The sequence below is a fragment of the Glandiceps talaboti genome, chromosome 9, assembly GCF_964340395.1.
Source record: "Glandiceps talaboti chromosome 9, keGlaTala1.1, whole genome shotgun sequence".
NCBI classification, from domain to species: domain Eukaryota; kingdom Metazoa; phylum Hemichordata; class Enteropneusta; family Spengelidae; genus Glandiceps; species Glandiceps talaboti.
The window spans coordinates 22528286-22550141 of record NC_135557.1 but is presented as its reverse complement, the minus strand read 5'-3'; the positions used below and the strand labels follow the sequence as shown (position 1 = coordinate 22550141).

At 36.3% G+C, this 21856-nt stretch overlaps 1 protein-coding gene across 1 annotated transcript; it reads right to left on the bottom strand.

Moving 5' to 3' along the window:
• Positions 1–16936: 16936 nt before the first annotated feature.
• LOC144439674 (uncharacterized) lies at positions 16937–21030 on the bottom strand. The gene is made up of 3 exons (XM_078128907.1): positions 20929–21030; positions 17667–17828; positions 16937–17188 (listed from the first exon to the last, which is right to left on the bottom strand). Exons 1-3 carry the CDS (start codon positions 20975–20977, stop codon positions 16938–16940), a joined length of 462 nt encoding a protein of 153 aa, XP_077985033.1. The 5' UTR covers positions 20978–21030; the 3' UTR covers position 16937.
• Positions 21031–21856: the final 826 nt, after the last annotated feature.

Genomic DNA, 21856 nt, shown 5'->3' with positions numbered 1-21856 from the left:
TTTGACCAAGATACAATGTACGTCTGTCTATATAATGCCAGAGAGCAAGATGGGGAAATTATCGCAAGTTACACCAAAAATAATATAAATCAAATGCGTCTTTTGCAACGTTGAGAAGAAAAATCGAGAGTGGTGTTGAAAAGTATAACGTGCTTTCCCGGCAGCTGTGATAATATATGTTATTCCTTTCGTTTCAAACCCTTTACGATGTAAATAATGTTTGCACACATCTGTCTCTTTGACACAATCATTGGAATTCGAAAACAAATTGAATGACGCTATGCTAATCCGCTGCGAAAGCGAACTTGAAGCGATCTTGAAGCGATGCGAACGCGATCTTGATGCGATGCGATCTAAGGCTTACTTGAGGGTGAGGTGACGATGAGGCGAAGCGAATGCGATGCTGAAGCGATGCGAATGCGTAGGACGGTGAGGCGATACCTTATGCGAAAGCTGTACTTGTATTATGTCAAACATCAATACAAACTTACGAGCAGTTCTGAAAGTCACCCAAAACGAAAACAAATGTTTTGCAGTAGTTTTGAAAAAGGAATACATATTTACATGAACTAATATGATAAATATGCATTATCATATGTTAACGGACACTAATGTGTGGAGTCAGAAAGGAACCTTCAACTCGTTCTGTCATTTCTTATTGACAATGACATTGACAGATTCTATTTCCTTTGTGGCCGAATAGCGTGACGTGCAAGGTACATGACTCAGTTTTTGTCGTCGTTGAAGGTAAACAATAATATTATTATTTGAATCTTTTGGGGCATGAAAAGAACTGAATTAAAGATTTAATTTCTAAAAGTTTTGACTAGAGGAATACTCAAATTGCAGTATCACGGGCCAGGGTGGGTACCACGTACGTACACTTCAATTGTCATTTGTTCAGATCAAACACCGTACTAACGTCATTGCGAATATATACAGGGTATTGTGACTTCTTTAATCTTTAATATACCATTAAGTTTTATGTTATCTTACGTCGTCATAGTTGCATTTTTTTGCATGTACAAACAAAAATAATTTGAGTACTAGTGTGTACTATGTCTTACTTCTGTAGATACTCACTTTGCCAACTCACTTCAACACAACTTAGATTAAGTTTTAAACTTTTACATGTATGGATGAGGACCTAAGAAATTTTTAGAGCTTTTTTATGTTTTCATGAAATGATATATTTCTGTTGAACTAAGGAAATAACGTTAACAATTGGTCAGGCTTACCTTGGAGAAGTGTCTTTAATGGGTAACTACTCTGATACTAAGGTAGATACGACGTGAAGTTTGTAATGACTCCCGTAATCTGGTAGACTGGGATGAGATGTCAAGTTTGACGGTGACCACTGTAGTCTGGTAGACGGGTATGAGATGTCAGTTTGACGGTGACCACTGTAGTCTGGTAGACTGGGATGAGATGTCAGTTTGACGGTGACCACTGTAGTCTGGTAGACGGGTATGAGATGTCAGTTTGACGGTGACCACTGTAGTCTGGTAGACTGGGATGAGATGTCAGTTTGACGGTGACCACTGTAGTCTGGTAGACTGGTATGAGATGTCAGTTTGACGGTGACCACTGTAGTCTGGTAGACTGGGATGAGATGTCAGTTTGACGGTGACCACTGTAGTCTGGTAGACTGGTATGAGATGTCAGTTTGACGGTGACCACTGTAGTCTGGTAGACTGGGATGAGATGTCAGTTTGACGGTGACCACTGTAGTCTGGTAGACTGGTATGAGATGTCAGTTTGACGGTGACCACTGTAGTCTGGTAGACTGGGATGAGATGTCAGTTTGACGATGACCACTGTATAGTCTGGTCAACTTCGCTGGATACAGCTTAAATATAAGTGTAGATGATGCATCTACATCACCATATCTGTCAAACTATAATTTATATACCTTTACCACAATCCCACCAAATCGTGTAACATTTAAACTCCTTTAATTCATGAATTATGTTTCCGGCGTCACATAAATAAACTAAGAATTTCAGGTGTTGTGACTCTCGTTTTTCTGTCTAATCTGTTGATATTTATGGTACATTGTATGTGGGAATGTCATTCCTCTATGCAATATATCAGTGTAACTCTTGCTGTAGTTATAAATATACAGCATATACTGACAGTTATGGTGTTTTTAATGAGCACAGTGTGGTAGACCAGGGGGTGTTCAAGTGATGGTACAACAGGTAGGCAGTGAATACTGTACAAAGGTCACAATTAAACAATTTCATTTTCAGTCATTCTCTAATACCATGAATTTCAAGTGTAATTATAATTAGTTGTCACCCTTTTTTCTTATCACGTTCTGGTACTTAGTCAAGTTCAAACCTTTTTTTCTTCTAAATTTCAAATACTTAGTAATACGGAAATTCTATCTTTTACTGATGTGTTCATTTCCTGAAAATACCCTGGGATATCAAAAAGGGCTACATGGTTTATGAATGTAAAATTATGCTATGATTGTAGTGTCAGTGACATTTTTGGAGTGTAACAATAATATACCTCATTGGATCATGTATTCGGTGTACATGCTGTTATGCTACAGTACCGTGGATACTAAATATGGTCAGACAACTTTCATTATATACAGTTACGTATGTCATTCTTCATATCAAAGAAAAACGTCACAGAATGTTCTCATCTGGTCCATGTCATGTCCCCTGGTTAAACAGTTTACTGCTACAAGTACGAACAACAGACTTGAATGTAACATTCTACCCCGATAAAGTTTGTTTTAAATTTTGTAAAAATGGCGAGTGTAAGTTTTTAAAGCTCCGGCCATTAACCTGATTCATTATACACGGTGGTATCTCCTCCTTCTCCTGGGGCTATAGACAGTCAAAAATGAAAAGTGGTATTTTGTCTTATACCATCCATATGCATGGACAGTCAGGTAGGTTACAGGTGTGGTAAAGGTTGGGTTAACGCGGATAAATTAAACTTGCTGATGGAGATTTATTTACTGGTGTTGTAGTGACAGTGGTGTCTGAGATATAGGTACGTGTCAAGATGTCCATCAGTCTACATCAAACAGAAACAGGACACTTAACTGTCTATATCGTTGAAATCTTTAAAAATAGGATTTAAGTTTTATATGGTATATTATCATCTGTCTAGTTTCCACCTGATCATTGTATGACTGCAATTGACTTACATGTAAAAAAAAATATCCCAGCTATGTATACGTCATATCAATATAGCAGTATGGCATATACGCTATGGCTGCTGCCTGTCATTTTGGTGCTCTTTCAATCGATCAAGTTTGACAAATCATCGTACAGGCCATGAAGCTAAGACGAATGACCAATAAGCTAAGACAAATTGTTTTAACACATTTATCTTATTTTTGCAAGAACTGCGCATGCATTGTATATGCAATCTGAAAAGACTAGGACACTTTTATCTTAAGTCCGTTTGTGTTAGATTGTTGGCAATAACGGAGAATGTTGGAATTGTTTGTGAATTTCTTGTGCTCGTAACACTTTTTTTTAGAAAGAACAACAAAAAGAGAGTATGTATGTATGTATGTATGTATGTATGTATGTATGTATGTATGTATGTATGTATGTATGTATGTATGTATGTATGTATGTATGTATGTATGTATGTATGTACAGTTTCAAACTTGGATTCCGATATTGAGAGGATGCCCTCATTAATGTCCATGCAAATTCTTTCGTTTTTCATTTTAACGGGCGATATATTCATTGTATTACCAGTCAAAGTCAATGACAACCATGCAAGTCAGTACATTCATACTACTCATATAGCATTGTCTACTGTGACATCGATTGAGGAAATAAGAACATACAAAAGTCATGTAAACTGTGTCCTGGATTCCAATGTCATCATAATTTTGAAGAATTATGGATTTAAATCTTCCAGTTTATATTGAGACCAAGGAGATTTCCTGTAACCAAGGAGATTTCCTGTAACCAAGGAGATTTCCTGTAATCAAGGAGATTTCCTGTAACTAAGGAGATTTCCTGTACTAACCGGATATCAGGACACAACTGTAAGATATAATCAAAGGGTCGACTGTATTAAAAGCTGCCTCTTTATAGAACAACGCCAATGTATGGTTGTTGGTTATTTTTATTGAGGTATCTCTTAGATTAGATTAGATCTTAGATTCGGTAATATGTTTACATGTAACAGCAGATAATTAACCAGGGCCATATCAGTAAGTTCAAGATACATTAATTTTGAGGGCTGATAATAAATTTCAATACGAAAACAGTCTAAATACATTTACAGTACCTCGTGGATTTGATAATGATGGGGGAGTGGCTACAGTATCGTAATCTAAACACCAAGGGCAGTATATCAATATATTTGATAGGGAGGGGTGTTTGATAAACAAACTAAAAGGACTGTGGTGGTTGCAGTATCGTAGTCAAAAAAAACACCAAGGGCAGTTTCAATGGATTTGATAGGCCGGGTGTTTAACCTAAGAGGGGTGTGATGGTTGAGTAGCGGAGTCTAAAATCGTGACGAAGGGTAGTATCAATAGATTTGATAGAGAGGGATGTTTAAAGTAAGGTGTTGTGGTAGCTACATTTACAGTACCGGAGTTTAAACATTAAGGGCAGCATCAATGGGCCGGGGAGGGGCTCTGCATTAAAGTAGTTCAAAATTATCAGTGGACACTAATCATGTGAACAGTGGGGAGTTTTTATACCATACTAGTTTATAAAATAAAAGAGAAGGGGGCTAATAAAACTACGACAGGAAAAGACATGATAGCAAGACATTATAGAAAGGATATACGCCACACACAAAAATCCAAAAACAAACTTTATTATAGCTACTGTATATTATAGTAAATTGGAAGTCTACATTCTACAGCGTTGTTACATTTTTTGTTGCATAGATTGGACAGTTTTGTTACATTTTTGGTACAAAGATTGGAACTAAAATTTATAGTTCATGTAACATTTTATAACGTTATCATGTAAGTGTAGTCTCACAAGGTGATGTAATGTTACTCAATTATTTGCGTATGACTTGTCAATAGAAAATTTAAAAAGGATATACAGATGCGAAGGTATTGAATAAAATTTCAATGATATCATTTGAATTAAAAAAGTTATGTGCAGCTATTATACAAAGGCTAAACTTGATCTTGCGTTTCTAGCCAAAGGGGTATAAACTACCCTCTTTATGAAATTGGTTGTGTTAACTTGAGAACATAACATACTAAACAACGTATAGCAATTAGAAGCGCAAAATCAAGTTTAGCCTCTGTGTTTGTTATACATATCGCTAACATGCTTACTTACTGTATACATAGACCCTCATATCCCCAGGGTGTGACGTAAAAGTATAGTACTATACTTTGACGTAACACTATAGTAATGTGGACGGAACTACTTTGAATTATTTGTAAACATCATCATCCTGTACAGTTACGAACTTACGATGTTGGTGTTGGTGTTGTTGTTGTTGTTGTTGTTGTTGTTGTTTGAAAATATGGTTTCCTTGCTATTCATGGATTGCCAAACATCGACCATCATCATCATCAGTGTAAACAGTGAACAAATACACATCTTTTGGACACATCTATCGCCTTTCGTACAACCACTAACGTACATAGACATGCTAACATCAACATCGTAAAAACTTCCAGTTGTGATAGTTGCTCAACGCAGTGAAACTGTTGTCCGTTAAATTCAACTATTGATAGAATTTTTGAACGTCTTTTGACAATGTGTTTTTGTAAATTTCACAATGTTTTCGACATTATAACTTGCCAGTGTTGATGTTTTTTAGCGTATGACTCTGAGCCAAGTTCCATGCGTAACCGATGTAGTACTAGTAGGCATCCGTTCGTTAGTCAGTCTCTCGATATGTCTCATTTTGTTCGATGAAAGTGTCTATATTTTATCAAAGAATTAATCACTACTCTTGACAAACGTCCCGTCGTTCGCAAAATGTTCCCTACCTGAAAGTCTGTGGTTTTAATTTTACTGATCTCAACATATACGTTAGTAGTAGTAGTAGCGACGGCAACGATCGCGCAATGGCAACTACTGAAAACTGAATGAACACAACACAAATGTAACAGCTGAACGCTGTAGCCCCATCACTTCATAAAATTAATGCGCGTTCAGCGTAAGTTTGAGAATATTTTAGTTTAAAATTGTCATTATAATAGAAAAAAATAGTGGGTCTATGTATATAATGAATAAAGAATCTCCCGGTATTTCTCATTCGTGCTACATCTTCTCGGACTCATGGTTCCCCTATTCATTCATATTATGTACAGCTTTGAAGGCTAAAAGCCTATGAGCCGATCAAAGGTAAAAAAAAATATCAAATGTTCAACAGTCCATAGTCCAAAGTTCCACGAATAGTAACATGTATATAAATCAAACACTATCCAAGTTTATGTTAATGATGTATTTGTATTCAGCCCAGTGACTGTCTAGAGTGTTTTTGAAAGAGTTGATAGTATTCGCTGTAACAATTTTTGTTGGCAGTTTATTCCATGCATTGATGATCCGGTTTGGAAAAAAGTTGGCACGAGTTGACTTCTGACACAAAGACTTCCGAAGTTTCAATGGGTGGCCTCTCGTGGCACTATGTGTTTCGCATTGGAAAAAATGCTGGTTCGCAGAGTATTTACCATGAAGATACTTCCATACTTCTATCATATCGCCCCGCATCCTTCTGTACGACATACTGGGAATATCTAAGCGTGTCAAACGTTCAATGTAGCTCAGGTCTCTCATTCCTCCAATTAATTTTGTTGCTCTCCGTAACACATTTTCAATTAAATTGCAGTCTTTAACAAAACGTGGTGACCACACAACATTGGCGTACTCTAAATGCGGACGCACAAGGGCAATGAAGAGTCTTTTCAGTGATTCTTTGTCTAGATATGTGAATGATCTTCTAATTAAACCGAGTATCTGATTTGCCTTATTTGCTTGTTTCTGTACATGAGGAGAAAATTTCAGTTCTGTATCAACGAAGACACCAAGGTCCTTTTCTAATAAAGTTGTCTCAAGTGCAGTCTGTGTGTTTCCACTGTCCATGGTGTACTGGAAGCTTGTGTTGTTATGGCCCATATGCATGGTTTTACATTTAGAAGCATTGAACTTCAATTGCCATTGATCAGACCATGTCATTAAGTTGTCAATGTCATGTTGGAGCATCTCACAATCAGCTGTAGTTTGCACTGTTCTGTATATCTTGGTGTCATCAGCGAACATAAGACAGGAGCTATGAAGGACTGAGTCAGGTAGGTCATTGATAAAACAAACAAAAAGAACAGGACCGAGGACACTGCCTTGGGGAATTCCGCTAGTTACTGGAGCCCATTTTGATGAAAAACCATTTATTAGTACTCTTTGTTTACGATTTGAGAGAAATTCTTGAATCCAAGAGAGCACTTTACCATCGATTCCATATGCCTTTAGTTTGGAAAGAAGTCTTGCATGAGGTATAGTGTCAAATGCTTTTGCAAAGTCTAGATATATGATGTCGACAGGTTTGTTTTCATCAGATGATTGTGTCCAGTGATCAAGTGCAGCAAGTATATTAGTAGTACAAGAACGGCCACTTAGAAAGCCATGTTGACATGGTGATAACAGAGTATTTTTATCCATGTGTTCTATGACACTGCTTCTTATTAACTTCTCCAATACTTTGCATATTACACTTGTCAAGCTAATTGGTCTATAATTACTAGCATCTGATTTACTACCCTTCTTGAAAATAGGTGAGACATGTGCTTCTTTCCATGCAGTTGGAACTGTACTTGATGATATTGAACTTCTGAAAATGATGGATAGGGGTGTGCATATGACACTAGCTGTCTCTCTCAGGATTCGTGGGTGTAGACCATCTGGACCAGCTGATTTACTGCACTTTAACTGTGACAGTTCTTTGTAGATGGACTCTCTTGTAATTAGAATATCTGTGAGTTTTGATGTGCATGTAGTTGGCCTAACGACATAAGGCATGGAAGTGAGATCTTCTTTAGTAAACACACTGCTAAAGAATTTATTTAATACTTCAGCTTTTTCTTTGTCTGTTGTTGCAATTCCTTTCTCTGTATGAAGGTCACTGATTCCTGAATGGGTTTTCAGTTTACTGTTTGCATATTTGTAGAAAGCTTTCGGATTGTTTTTTACTTCTTTCGCTATATTTTGCTCAAAGTCTCTGACTGCCTTTCTGCATAACCATTTTGCTTGATTTCTTGCCTTAGCATATTCTTTATAATCTTTAATATCCCTGGTGGTACAAAACTTCTTGAAAGCACAGTGTTTGGTTTTAACTTTATCCATTGCTGTTTTGTTGAACCACATAGGGTTTCTCTTGGTGGGTGATGTCCTGGGTTTAGATTTAGGTATACATGCAATGATAGCCAAGTTCATTTTGTCCATAAAGATACTCCACATTTCTTCAGTGCTTTTATGACCAAGGATCTTTTCCCATGAAATCTCAGCAAGTTGTTGTCTCATCCTGTTAAAGTCTCCTTTGTCATAAATGAAATGTTCACGCCCAATTACTGTATCACAGGGGTAACAGTTAAACTTAAACTTGAGCACAACATGATGACTCTTGCCAATAGGTGATAGATATTCAATACTGTGTGCCATAGCCTCTTCATTGGTAAGTATCAGGTCCAAGATGTTCGGTTGACAGTTTGGCCTATAGTGAGTTGGCTCTTGCACATGCTGATATAGAAAACAGTTTCTAAAAGATTCCAAGAGAAGTGCTGCATCAGTACTTGAGTCACGTGTGGTTGTAAAGTCAGTCCAGTTAATACTTGGAATATTGAAGTCACCAACTATCAGTATATGAGACGCACTAGTAGAAGAGCAAATGTGTTCCAGTGAGCAACTTAGGCGAGAATTATTTTCATGGTCACTGTTAGGAGAGCGATAAACACAGCCGATTAGTAATCGATCACCTTTTAACAGCTTTATATCACACCAAACACTTTCGGTGAAGTTAGCACATGACTGTTCTTGACTGTAAACTGCTTTCAATGACTTCTTGACGAATAAAGCTACACCACGACGCATAGATTCAGTATTACAAAATATATCATAACCGTCAATTACTAGCTCCGCTACATGAAGTGGTGTTCTATGTGATTTTGGTGCAATTTCAGTCAAACAAATGACATCTGGTACATGTGATTTGATAACGAATAGAAGTTCCGAACGTTTGTTCAATATATTATCAACATTTGAATAAATTACTGAAAGACTATTTACATCTTGTTTCATGTTGTTTACACTTCTCTGACATCTTGGTCTATTGATCTGTGTGTGTTGATCACTTTGCCATTCCGGATGATCCATTTTGACATCTCTCCTCTTGCTGTCGATTCCGCTACCCGATGCTGTTTTTCTATCACCAAGGCTTTCCAATGATCTCTCTCTAAAGGGGTTAGATCTGCTCTAATATTAATACCTGCATACTGTCCTTCTTTGTGTTCACTTAACTTTCTGGCTGCCTTTATAAGATTGTGTTTGATGTGTGAACTGGGAACTACAGCTCTGACAGGTCTGGGTTTGTCGGATGACCTCTTACCCAATCTCACAACATTACTGAAGGATACTGGGTCATCTACATGCAGAGCTTCAAGGCATAAACCTTGGATATAATCTTCATCAGCAGCTTTTCTGACATCACCATTCTCATCGGTGCATTCTGGTACGTTGAAAAACAACACATTAAGCTTTCTAGACTCTCTATCCTGCATTTCCATCATGCTTCTAGTAGCTGCAGAATCGATACAATGGTCTAAGTTTTTTTCGAAGCAATCGTTCATTTCATCTTGGTCAGTTTTGAGACTATCATACTTGGTGTTAACAGATGCAAGACTATCTTCTATGACTTTGAAACGTTCTTCAAACTCATTTCTAAGGGCACCGATGTATTGCTGGCATTTAGTTTCAATTAGTTGGGACGTCTTGACAGCTGTCACGGCTTCTTCATTACAATTAACACAGTACCAATGCAGCATGGACTCACTTCTGTTTATGACAGAGTATGTGTCTTCAGATAGTTTAGAACAACTGAGACAGACCCATTTGTCGCATCTTTCGCATTCAATCAACTTATCATCTGGGTTCGGAAACTGTATGAGACAAAACTTACATATGAGTGTGTCTGTCTCCTCTACCGGATCCGACTTTGGGTTTTTTGATGTCTTACTACGGGCGCCGCCATCTTGGATTGTTGACTGTGGTGACGACGTGGATCCAGTTCTCTGTTTGTTTCTAGTTGATGGTTTGTTTGGCATTTCTTCTACGTTGTCTAAGTAACTGTACCTTCATGAACTGTTTCGTTGAGTTTTGAGTTCAAACTATGGCAAACTGGAGTAGTAAGTACCGTATATTTGCAGAGTGCATTTGACCTCTATGTTACTGTACGGCCGACATGAGGGGAATCATTCGTCCTCGATGACGTAGCACTCATTCGGAATACCGGGAGATTATATATAAAAATACAATTAAACATGTAGAAAACACACTTGGGACTTCCCGATTATACCATGTATGTATGTATGTATGTATGTATGTATGTATGTATGTATGTATGTATGTATGTATGTATGTATGTATGTTTGTACATGTGTGTGTGTGTGTGTGTGTGTGTGTGTGTGTGTATGTATGTATGCATGTATGTATGTATGTGTGTGTGTATGTATGCGTTTTACACCATCTTCATATAAAACACAGAACAATGACTAGTTTTAACGGCGACTGAAGAAAAATACCGTCATCACTGCCATCATCAAAGTCGCCATGTTAACCATCACCATAGTAACATCATTCGTATTGCACAAGTTACCTTGGCAACAATGGATGCATCTCCAAATGTCAAACTCTGTATTGCAATGGTAGTGCACAGCGGTCGCAGCAACATCTTTCATACAGTTATCGTAGCTGTGAGCACTGTACCTGCCGTAACATCCCTTTTCGATCAGCAACTTGCCAACATGATCTGTGAATGATTGTGTAAGTTAAGTGATTTGAAGTGTATGTCTGTATTGTAGTATATAGGAGTAGAAAATGTCTATGTATGTATGTATACATGTATGTATGTATGTATGTATGTATGTATGTATGTATGTATGTATGTATGTATCTGTGTGTGTGTGTGTGTATGTATGTGTGTGTGTGTGTGTGCATGCATGCATGCATGCATGCATGCATGTATGTATGTATGTATGTATGTATGTATGTATGTATGTATGTATGTATGTAGGTGTGTGTGTGTGTGTGTCTGTCTGTCTGTCTGTCTGTCTGTCTGTCTGTATGTATGTATGTACATGTATGTATGTATGTATGTATGTATGTATGTATGTATGTATGTTAGTCTGGGTGCCAGCTGAGTGAAGGTATAAATCGTAACGATACTGTATAGGAACTACACTATATGTATGTATGGTGGAAATAAGCACAATTATTACTCCAAATGCCACAAACCATGTATCTATGCTACATGTAGTAAATAGCAGTGGTTGTTATAAGTGTAGTGATAAGGTATTTATATAGATTGTCAAAGCATAATTGAACCGAAAAATGTTCTTACACAAAGATGGCAAAGTAATTACTTACAATCATACTGCACATAGGAATAACAAGTATCATAGAATTCATCAGCAGGAAGATCATTATCATCACACGACAACACTTCCATACAGTCACTGTTGTCATTGGCAACTCTGTCGTCATCATTTTCATACTGCTCGGCACATTGATAACACTGTAATGCGTAGGCTGTTATACAAATAACAAAATCACTATTTTAAAAATCATTAAGTCTTCGTAGTTCAGTAGCATACAGAGACACCTGGACACTTTGTTGATGGATGAAATTGAGTTTGTTTTAAAAGTTTGATAAGAAGGGTTCAATATCGAGGTAATATAAAAATACTAGGCAAGCGACAACCTCTCTCCTTAGCCAACTGTAAATTCCATGCCCTTTCCCTCATCGGAAAGTACACTGAAGGATACTGAAAAGATGAAAAATTAAAAAAAAAATGAAAATCCTCGTACCAGCACTAACTAATTATATTTTGTTATTGACATTCGTTGGGCACACATAAAATGTCTTCAGGGACTAGTGCCGTTCCAGCAAACTAATTCTCTGTGCATGAATGAAAGGACGCCCTCAAGCTGTGACGATTATTCAACTGACGTACTGTTAGTGTTATTGGCTACATCGTAAGCATTTTAGGGACGACGTATTAACTTGATAGACCAAAGAATGACGAATGATAGAATCAGTATCTAAGACTATTAAATAACTTGTGTATTGTCAGATGTTCTTAGATACAGAAATTGAAACATAGACGATAATTGCCAACGATCACAGTACGCTGAGTAAAACGAATTACTCAGTATTAAAATATATTGCACGCTTACAGCGACAATACAACACAAACTAATGATATATGGAGGTCTCTATGAATTAATAAACCTGATACTAAGAGTATCTAGGCTGGGATGTTCAGTCGTTTCAGTCGACGATGAATTAAACTGGTGTTTAACTGTTATTATTTGGTTACGAAAGATGTTGGAGATCAGTAAAGTCCGATAAAATTTTCTACACGATTACAAAGTATACTGTCAAATATATATAAGCTTAAGTATGTTATAATATGATTTATGTTGTCATATTTCAAGTTCGAATTCAATAGGGCCTCGCTGAAACGGCTAGGGCCACCACCCACGATACCCCGGGCCACGATATTTCTCATCGCTGAAGATCTCCCAACAAATAAATCACACAGAACTCTTCAAATACTTCCATTTTACCTTAAAACACCAAAATGGAAGGCTATTATTTAATTTCTCGCGCAGCTCACAACCACTCAAAATAATCTCCGTAGTGGTGGTGGTGTCACAAGTATCAGCGTTATTGTGCGTATGCATGACATTGATACATGCCCGGCCGAATGGCCAAAATCACCATAGTTGGTTGTGACTCGCGAATGTTGCAAATAAGAGAGAACGGGTCCTGCATGCTAAAACTAACAATGAAAACTATTCTGAGAGCAACGGATAATTGTTTCCAGTTGTATTTTCCACTGTTACAGTATGCTTCGAAAGTACGTTTTGTTTATTTTGTTCTTTTTCTTACATCTAACTTTTAAAACATCTCAGCTCGAGCCAAGACCATGAATACTTTTACAAAATAAAGAAAAAAAAGATAGGATATTAAATCTATTGATAGGGATTCTATTCAATTGATGATAATAGACTTATTGTGGTGGTAATTGTCCATGAACTGACTGAATGCATTAAGGTAAAAGGAGGGGTGTGTACAATAGCTGTCTATATAAAGTTAGGATATTAACATCTAATGAATTAGATAAATGTCCCATCATTCAATAGGATAGTCCGTCTATTGATAGGGATTCTATTCAATTGATGATAATAGACTTATTGTCCATTTGTTGAAAACACTATACTAACTCTTTAGACTGTTCACTTACAATGTTGGAAATCACCCGAGTAGAAGTTGTGTATTTCATGACATGCTAAATTGTTTATCGAGATTTAAAAAAATGACATACAGTTTTGCTATGCCCATAATTAAGATGTAACGTTTATGACATATTTAGCAAATTACTTATTCACTCCATTACGGATTTTTTTGTTCGTATATCTAGAGAGACGATGTACTATTTTCATTGAATAAACATACAGGTACACGTCGTACGTATTCATACTTTAATGACGGGTTAACTATAAGGCAAAACACAACATTAAACAAACAAATGAAGGCGAGAGAATCAACAAAACATAACACTTAAAAGGAACACTTTTTTTAATTTTCAAGTATGTCGACTAAATCCTCAGGTTTGAAGTTCCCTTTTCAGGAACAACTAAAACTATGTTCTAGAAAAAGTCACTCTGCAAATATCTGTCTATATTTATCTTATTAATAGGATTTAGAAAATCAAAACTTGTTGTTCTCTGGATGGGATGTAAAATGTTACAACCCATGGCTGTTATAAATGAGACAAACACACAGCTAGATCTAGACTCCAATAAGATACTACACATTCTATACTTTAAGGTAACTAGATTAAATGAAATAACGTAAACGTACATGTATAATAGTTTATTTGGTCGTACATAGGATAACCTTTTAAATTTGAGAAAGCCTGGAATGTGCAAGAATGTAAAACAAATGTGAGGAGTTTTTTTCTTAAAAAGAAATTTCAATTGTGGATAGATAGATAACCTTAGCTCTGATTCACACAACGTTATTGTAAGTTGTAAAAATATGACGGAATTTGAGAAAGCCTCAAAAATGCAAGATTGTGAAACAAAAGAATATTTTTCATTGCATGTATGAGTGAATTAAAATAGACCTATGATAAGCTTAAGTTCCCCTGCACAACCCAGGTTATAACAACAAAACCACAACAGTGATCGATGTCTACACAATAATTTAGTAATTTTACTTACCGTGTTGCACTGCGACGACAAGACAACAAATTATTAACAAACTCTTCATACTTAGGATGGCTGCAAATCCGTAGAACACGAAACGGTGTCGACTTTGCAAAGAATTATTGGTTTCTAACTTGAACCTTGCACGCATCAGATTATAATATGCCAGCAAATCAAGTTACTAAGCAACCTTTTTGTTTACTCGTTGTTGTCAGGTAAACTCAAAGCGATGCTTTTGAATTGTACAAGTAGGCTGAATTGAGGATGGCTAGGCGGGGTTTCATTTATCCAATTATAGTGGTATTTAAAGGACAGTGACAATGATAAATGTTGACTGCCTTATTTCTATCTAGTACAAAAGTACACAATCACCAATAGAGTATAGCACCAAACCATAACCTAATAGGGATGAACTCAAGCTTACATAAACAAAATAGTGTTCCCTACAAACTTCAAAAACTTTCTGATTTTTCATCAAACATTTTCTCTCAAAATTTAGATATTTGAAATTATTTGTAAGGCATATAGAAACATGATAAACTTTATGACTTATACAATGCTACGATACAATGTACGACAGTGAGATGACCCCCCCCCCCCAAATACTCTACATGATGCATGGAAATCACAAACAGAAGATAACATATAATTAAGAAAAGATTGAAATCGTGAACTTTTGTCATACATTTCTAGAGTTCCTTTGTCATAAAATAAAAAAAGGTGACTGTGTTCAATTGTTCTGCATCTTGATTTAACAATCAGCTGGAGGATATTGATGGACAACGAGTACCATTTTTAATGATCTTGCCGAACAAAAAAGACGAGTTTTTTTTATAGGTGTTAGTTACATGGAAACCGGTAGTTACTGGCATCTCCTTTCTTCATTTACGGTTTTCGGGCTAGTTTGTGATCTATTATCTTACCATCGTGACCATACATGTACACCTTCAATATCCATGCCCAAATAATTTGGGTTCAAGATAAGTTAACCCGTAGTCTTTTTCCAATAATTGCCTTCCCCAATCAACTTCTTTCCTGTCTTATTTGCCGTTCTAGGAGGTATCATATGCTGGATTCGTTTGACTTGTCGGTCTATCTAAATGAATGAATGCAACCAAAATACATTTGTTCCCCTTCCAACAATTTACAAGTGAGTCAAACAGTCAGTCAGTCAATCAATCAGTTACTCCATCAGTATCAAACCCACCCACTCACTCACTCACTCACTCACCCACTCACTCACTCACTCACTCACTCACTCACTCACTCACTCATCACTCACTCACTCACTCACTCACTCACTCACTCACTCACTCACTCACCCACCCACCCACTCACTCACTCACTCACTTCACTTCACTTCACTTTTCCAAATTTTGATGATGACGACATTAAAACATGACGGTGGTAACATCACCATGGTATATTTGGGCATGCGCAGTAATGTTGCATGTACATGTAGCGCAACAAAATAAACTAATGCAAGACATTTAGTTCAATTTAATCCCGTTCCATTTTTTAAAGTTAGAAACGCGGCAGTTATACGGATATGTGAAGTATCTTAAGACATTGCGATCAAGCCATTTGTCTGTTCGAGGGAACGAGATTTCTAACTCTAGGCGTGGAATATTTTGTCAGCAAATAAAGCAGCATCCAAAACTACCAAATGGCTATCCTGCTGTAAACAAGACGAATCTGTTCTATTGTTTGTGCCAAAATAAAGAAACCGTCTGATACAGATAAAAATACCAGAAAGACAGTCATTTGAGAAGAGATACACACATTTTGTAAGACACATCCATATAACAGTAATATGCAAACGTTTTCAAAAGACAAACAGCTTTCTCTTTATTTCACCTATTTTTGAGACCTGTCATAATTATTCTTTCTTGGAAAAATACATTTCTACAGCTTTCATTTTTGTTACATGGTCAGGAACTAAAATGAATAGTTCATGTAACCTTTTTAAAATGTTGTCGTATAGATGGTCCCATTACTAGAAGAATGACTTTGGTATTTTTATGCCACTTTAATAGCAAATAAAAATGTACAAAAGTATTGGAGATGATTTCAATGAAGTCATTTGAAAGGGGGATGGGTACAAAGATTTGATGTTATATTTTCAGTCAAAATATTCTAATCTATAAGGTATAGTTTTCACAAGACATTGACGAGGAATAATGTAAAACATAAATGAAATACTTAAAAGTTCATAGTTGTAATCGGTTCGAATTTGGTGTCTTTTCCTAGTCACTTCGTCGATGAGTGATCTATACATTCTTATAAATACAATTTAGTGTAAAGAAATAAAAAAAACATCACATATACACAAATATATATGTAATATGTGCATCTGTATATATATATATCTGTGTCTGTGTCTGTGTCTGTGTGAGTGTGTGTGTGTGTGTGTGTGTGTGTGTGTGTGTGTGTGTGTGTACGTTTTACACCATCTTCATATAAAACACAGAACAATGACTAGTTTTAACGGCGACTGAAGAAAAATACCATCATCACTGCCATCATCAAAGTCACCATGTTGGCCATCACCATAGTAACACCATTCGTATTGCACAAGTTACCTTGGCAACAATGGACGCATTTCCAATTTTCAAAGTCTGTATTGCAATGGTAGTCCACAGCTGTCTCAGCAACATCTCTCATACAGTCATCGTAGCTGTGAGCACTGTAACTGCCGTAACACCCCTTTTGGATCTTCAACTTACCATAATGCCCTGTAAATGATTATGTAAGTTAAGTGATTTGAAGAGTATGTCTATATTGCAGTATGTAGGAGTAGAAAGTTTCTATGTCTGTCTGTCTGTCTGTCTGTCTGTCTGTCTGTCTGTCTGTCTGTCTGTCTGTCTCTGTGTATGTATGTATGTATGTATGTATGTATGTATGTATTCATTTACTTATGCATGTGTGATGGACAGATGTGACATAACGTATAAGACAAATGAACGCAGTATGATACATGTGTGTGTGTGTGTGTGTGTGTGTGTGTGTGTGTGTGTGTGTGTGTGTGTGTGTGTGTGCGTTTTATTTCGAAATAAGCACAATTATTACTCCAAATGCCACAAACCATGTATCTATGTTATATGTAGTAATTAGCAGTGGTTGGTATAAGTGATAATGTATTGTTATGGATTGACAAGTCATAATTGAAACGAACAATTTTCTTTGCACGAAGATGGTAAAGAAATTACTTACCATCATACTGTACAAAGGAATAGCAAGTATCATAGCTTTCATCAGTAGGGAGACTATCATCATCACACGACAACACTTCTTTACAGTCACTGTTATCGTTGGCAGTTCTACTGTTATCGCCTTCATACTGCTGGGAACATTGGTAACACTGCAATGCGTAGGCTGTCATGCAAATGAAGAAAATAAATTGAAAATCGATCGCTCAATCAATCAATCAATCAATCAATCAATCAATCAATCAACCAACCGACCAACCAACCAACCAACCAACCAACCAACTAACCAATCAAACTAAATGAATGCGATTCATTTATGCCAATTTCCAAACATTAATTCCGTATTGACTTTGAATACTTCATACTTCCCAAGTACAGGTACTATTAATATGTATAAGACTTTATTTGTAGGTCTTTTAAATTTATCAAAAGTAGATAGCACCTCGTAATTCCACGATCGAAGTAACGGATACTTACACTATATTCTATGTGTAGCTGCAAAACATACAACTATCACGGTATGGTATATGTAAGTATTAGATTGAACGTAGTATTAGAAACACTTATAGGGGATCAGACTGCAATAAGGTAATATATGTGCTCTTTTCATTGAGGCGTGGTTTCTTAAACTTGCGAATCTAGCGTTTGGAAATTCTCTCTTTGTTTCCAACCAATTAATGTCATGTTATGAGTACTTCCAAATTTTTCTTCTCAGAATACTACACGGATGTAGTTATTGTGAATTCAATTGAAGGAAGGGGAACTAAAAAATGAAAGTGTACATGTAAATAATTATATAACACTCGCAAATATCACGAAGGTCATATTTCGGTATATTCCTTTGTTATGCACAAGGGACTGACATTGCTGGCCAGGGGAGCGTAAAAAAGAGTGCCCTCAACGACGTCTTTGATGATATAAGGGTTGTGTCTAATCGTTGAAGCATAGACAGTGGAGGGGAGATTGAAGGTACTGTATTTTAGGGAAAATAGGTATGTGTATGCACAGATGACGGACTTGGCAGTCCAAAGAGTGAACCTTGAAGACGTAATTTCAACCCACTTGCACTAAGAATGTCACAGGTAATTATCGGGAGAAGGTTTTGTTCATTTTACATACATATTCGAATGACACGAAACATTTCTATCATAATAATCTAAAAGTGACCGAGTGAAATCGAGTTTAACGGTTTAAAATTTGAAATGGTTTAAATTGAAACAAGTGTTAGGTTGCTTAGTAACCATGATATCGCAATACATTACATCACGATATTGAAGTGGACTATGGACAATGAAATACTACACGCCTTATATTAATAATATAATCATGTGTTAGCTGTCACGTGACGTGTTAGTGAAGGTGTAGAGAGCAACAGGGTAGTCAAGCAAGAAGTCCGATTCAAAGTATACGACAGATTTACTGCGTGTTTTATGAAAATAGGACATTTTCTCCAAACATTAAACTGACATTCAGTTGCACTGCTTCTATATACAGCCCGTTGAATCTTAGTGTTCACTGGCTCTGTTTGATACAACCACTCAGACACCCAATAACAAACTGGACATGCTACAAGATTGAACGAATACAGTTTCTTGCTATACTTTGTCTAAATGAAATGAACTAATGTGCCAGCATGTGGACATCAAATGCAGACATTAAAACAGTGGATTCTGCATATCTGCATCTAGTTGTAGTACATTTTTCATTCAGATTAAATGTCGCAAAAACTGTCAATCTTGCTATGATCTTAAATGTAAAACATGCAACCTCTTGTTGAAGTCTGCACAATTGTATCAAACAGTCCGAGAGCAGAACATACTAGGCCTGTAATAGGAAGTACTAAATCTCGATTGTTTGTACCACAAGAACTGTACGTGTCGATTTCATAACAGACTGTCATTTTCACACTTTTGACATATATCACGGACCAATATTTGAAAATTTGTTATTTTGTCCCATTGTCAATGAGTGACACGTACATTGTAAGTTTTCAATTGAACGAAAATCGGGACGCCAAAATAATGCAAATTGCAATCACGAGTAGAAAGAAAAAACATGCCAAGAAAAATGAACTGCAGAAGATCCAAAAAATAGTGACATTCATTTTAAAAAGAACGTGTTTTTCTCCAACTACCAGGAATATCATTGATAATGAGAAATACGTGATAATGCCATGAAGTTGAATGGATATGTCAATGACGAGGAGTGTCGTTCAGGTAACACAAAACAAACATCAAACCCCATTAAATTATTAACTAAATATAACACTTACTAGAGAACGCGTTTTTTTTCGGAGAAATCAACTAGGGACGTGTTGGCAAACACATATTGATAACAACCCCCATGAGTGTTAACCTTCATAAGGTATGCAATTCAATTTTGTATTTAGGATTATTATCACGTACTACTCAGTAAACCACTTAGATTTCTAATTTTGAAGAAGAAAACTGAGATTGTTAACGACATTATGATTGAGCGATTTTCCATCTGTCATGACCTTTTTCAAACTTCAAAAAGAAAATTACGTCGATAGGGAAACGACAGTGGGCTGTACAACTAGTACAATGCGAGTCTCTCTTCAGCCAACAGGCAAAATACAAACTTAGCTAGATCATTTGCATGTTTGGTTTTTTGACACTGACGTAAATTAACAAAGTGTTTTGGTGCGAAGCTTGTACGACATATTCAATAAGGCCAAATTATACATTAAACTTATATATCATTGTGTAATATGCAACTACAAACAAGATGACATGATACTGATTCTTAAGGTCACACGTTCGTTTCATACATAATTTTACAAATCTGAAACGGGTCGTAGGCTCCCTAGGGAGTTACATTTAGACAGTTATGTAGAGGCATTGTTCCGATATAGGTCTGTGTAAGAGGTAATACTAGCATTACGCTATGATCACATTATCCATTGTGGTAGATGCGTTATATAGCTACGTATTACATGTAGTATTATGAAAATGAGTGTGCTCATGTATATAACAAATATTTTAGGGGATGTAAACTATCGTTCTAGATAATTTACTTTTGGTACAACTTTACGGTATTTCGCGCTATTCGTCAATGTCATACACAATTATAGGATGAGATGTAAGTCCTCTTCGAAATTTTTGGACAAACAAAATATATTATGAAAAGTTACAAAAATAGGCACATAATAGAATGCGCCCGGTCTCATAAAAACTGCAAAATAATCATTGTAATTTTGAGAGTGACATCTGCATATATTGTTTTGACGTAAAATTGTTACTTACTGTTTTGCACTGCCACGGCAAGACAGCAAATTATTAAAAAGCTCTTCATGTTTAGGATGGATGTAAATCGGTGGAACACAAAACGATGTCGACTTTACAAACGACTGCTGGTAACTAGCCCAAATCTTACACACATCAGGTTATAATATGGCAGCACATCAAGTTGCTAAGCAACCTTTTGTTTATGCTTTGTTGCTAGGTAAACAGACAACTTTGCATTTCATTTGTACATATATATGCTCAAATAAGGACGGCTAGGCGGGCTTTCACTTCTCACTAGCGTAGTAGCGTACAAGATGATGGATCATTTATTGGTTGAGTTGATGCGCATGCGTGATATTTTAAAGCGTGTGAGATGAGGACCGAATGAGGTTTCATTTGTAAGTACAATCTGTTCCTAGCAATTGATACAACATGATTCAATATATAGTGGTATTGAATCAATACAGTGTTAGCACACATCATATGGTGGTTACAGCATTTAGAAAAGTCGGTTTACTGATTGTACGAACGGTTACCCATTCTATCGGTCCACATCAGATTCTTTGAATCGCGACTTCAGGTTAAACCGTAAATACACAATTCAACGATATACAAACACATCAAAGTACAAGACAGTGTTTATATTTTGAATATAAAAATGATATATCGTGATATATATCGATTCCATTTGATATAAATAATCTCTAAAGTTTATGGAAACACGACTAACTCTCTGATACATAACACGCTGTGAAATCCACTTACAGTTAGACTGACCTTAATGATGACCCTAGAAGCCATGACGACAACAAGTATATCAAATGAAAGAAGTAAAGATTTGATAATATGCAGATAAATGTATTATGAATTACTTAGAAACCAAAATCAATTTATTCTAGGAAAATTTCGTCAATTAAATTAAAGGAATGGTTATTGGTATTATAAT

Excerpts from the sequence above, each read along its gene's own strand:
- LOC144439674 (XM_078128907.1), bottom strand. The coding sequence starts at position 20,977 with ATGAAGAGCTTTTTAATAATTTGCTGTCTTGCCGTGGCAGTGCAAAAC. Across the intron at positions 17,829-20,928 it reads TGCCGTGGCAGTGCAAAACA|CCTACGCATTGCAGTGTTAC; the intron begins GTAAGTAACAAT and ends TTTGCATGACAG. Across the intron at positions 17,189-17,666 it reads TTCCTTTGTACAGTATGATG|GGCATTATGGTAAGTTGAAG; the intron begins GTAAGTAATTTC and ends AATCATTTACAG.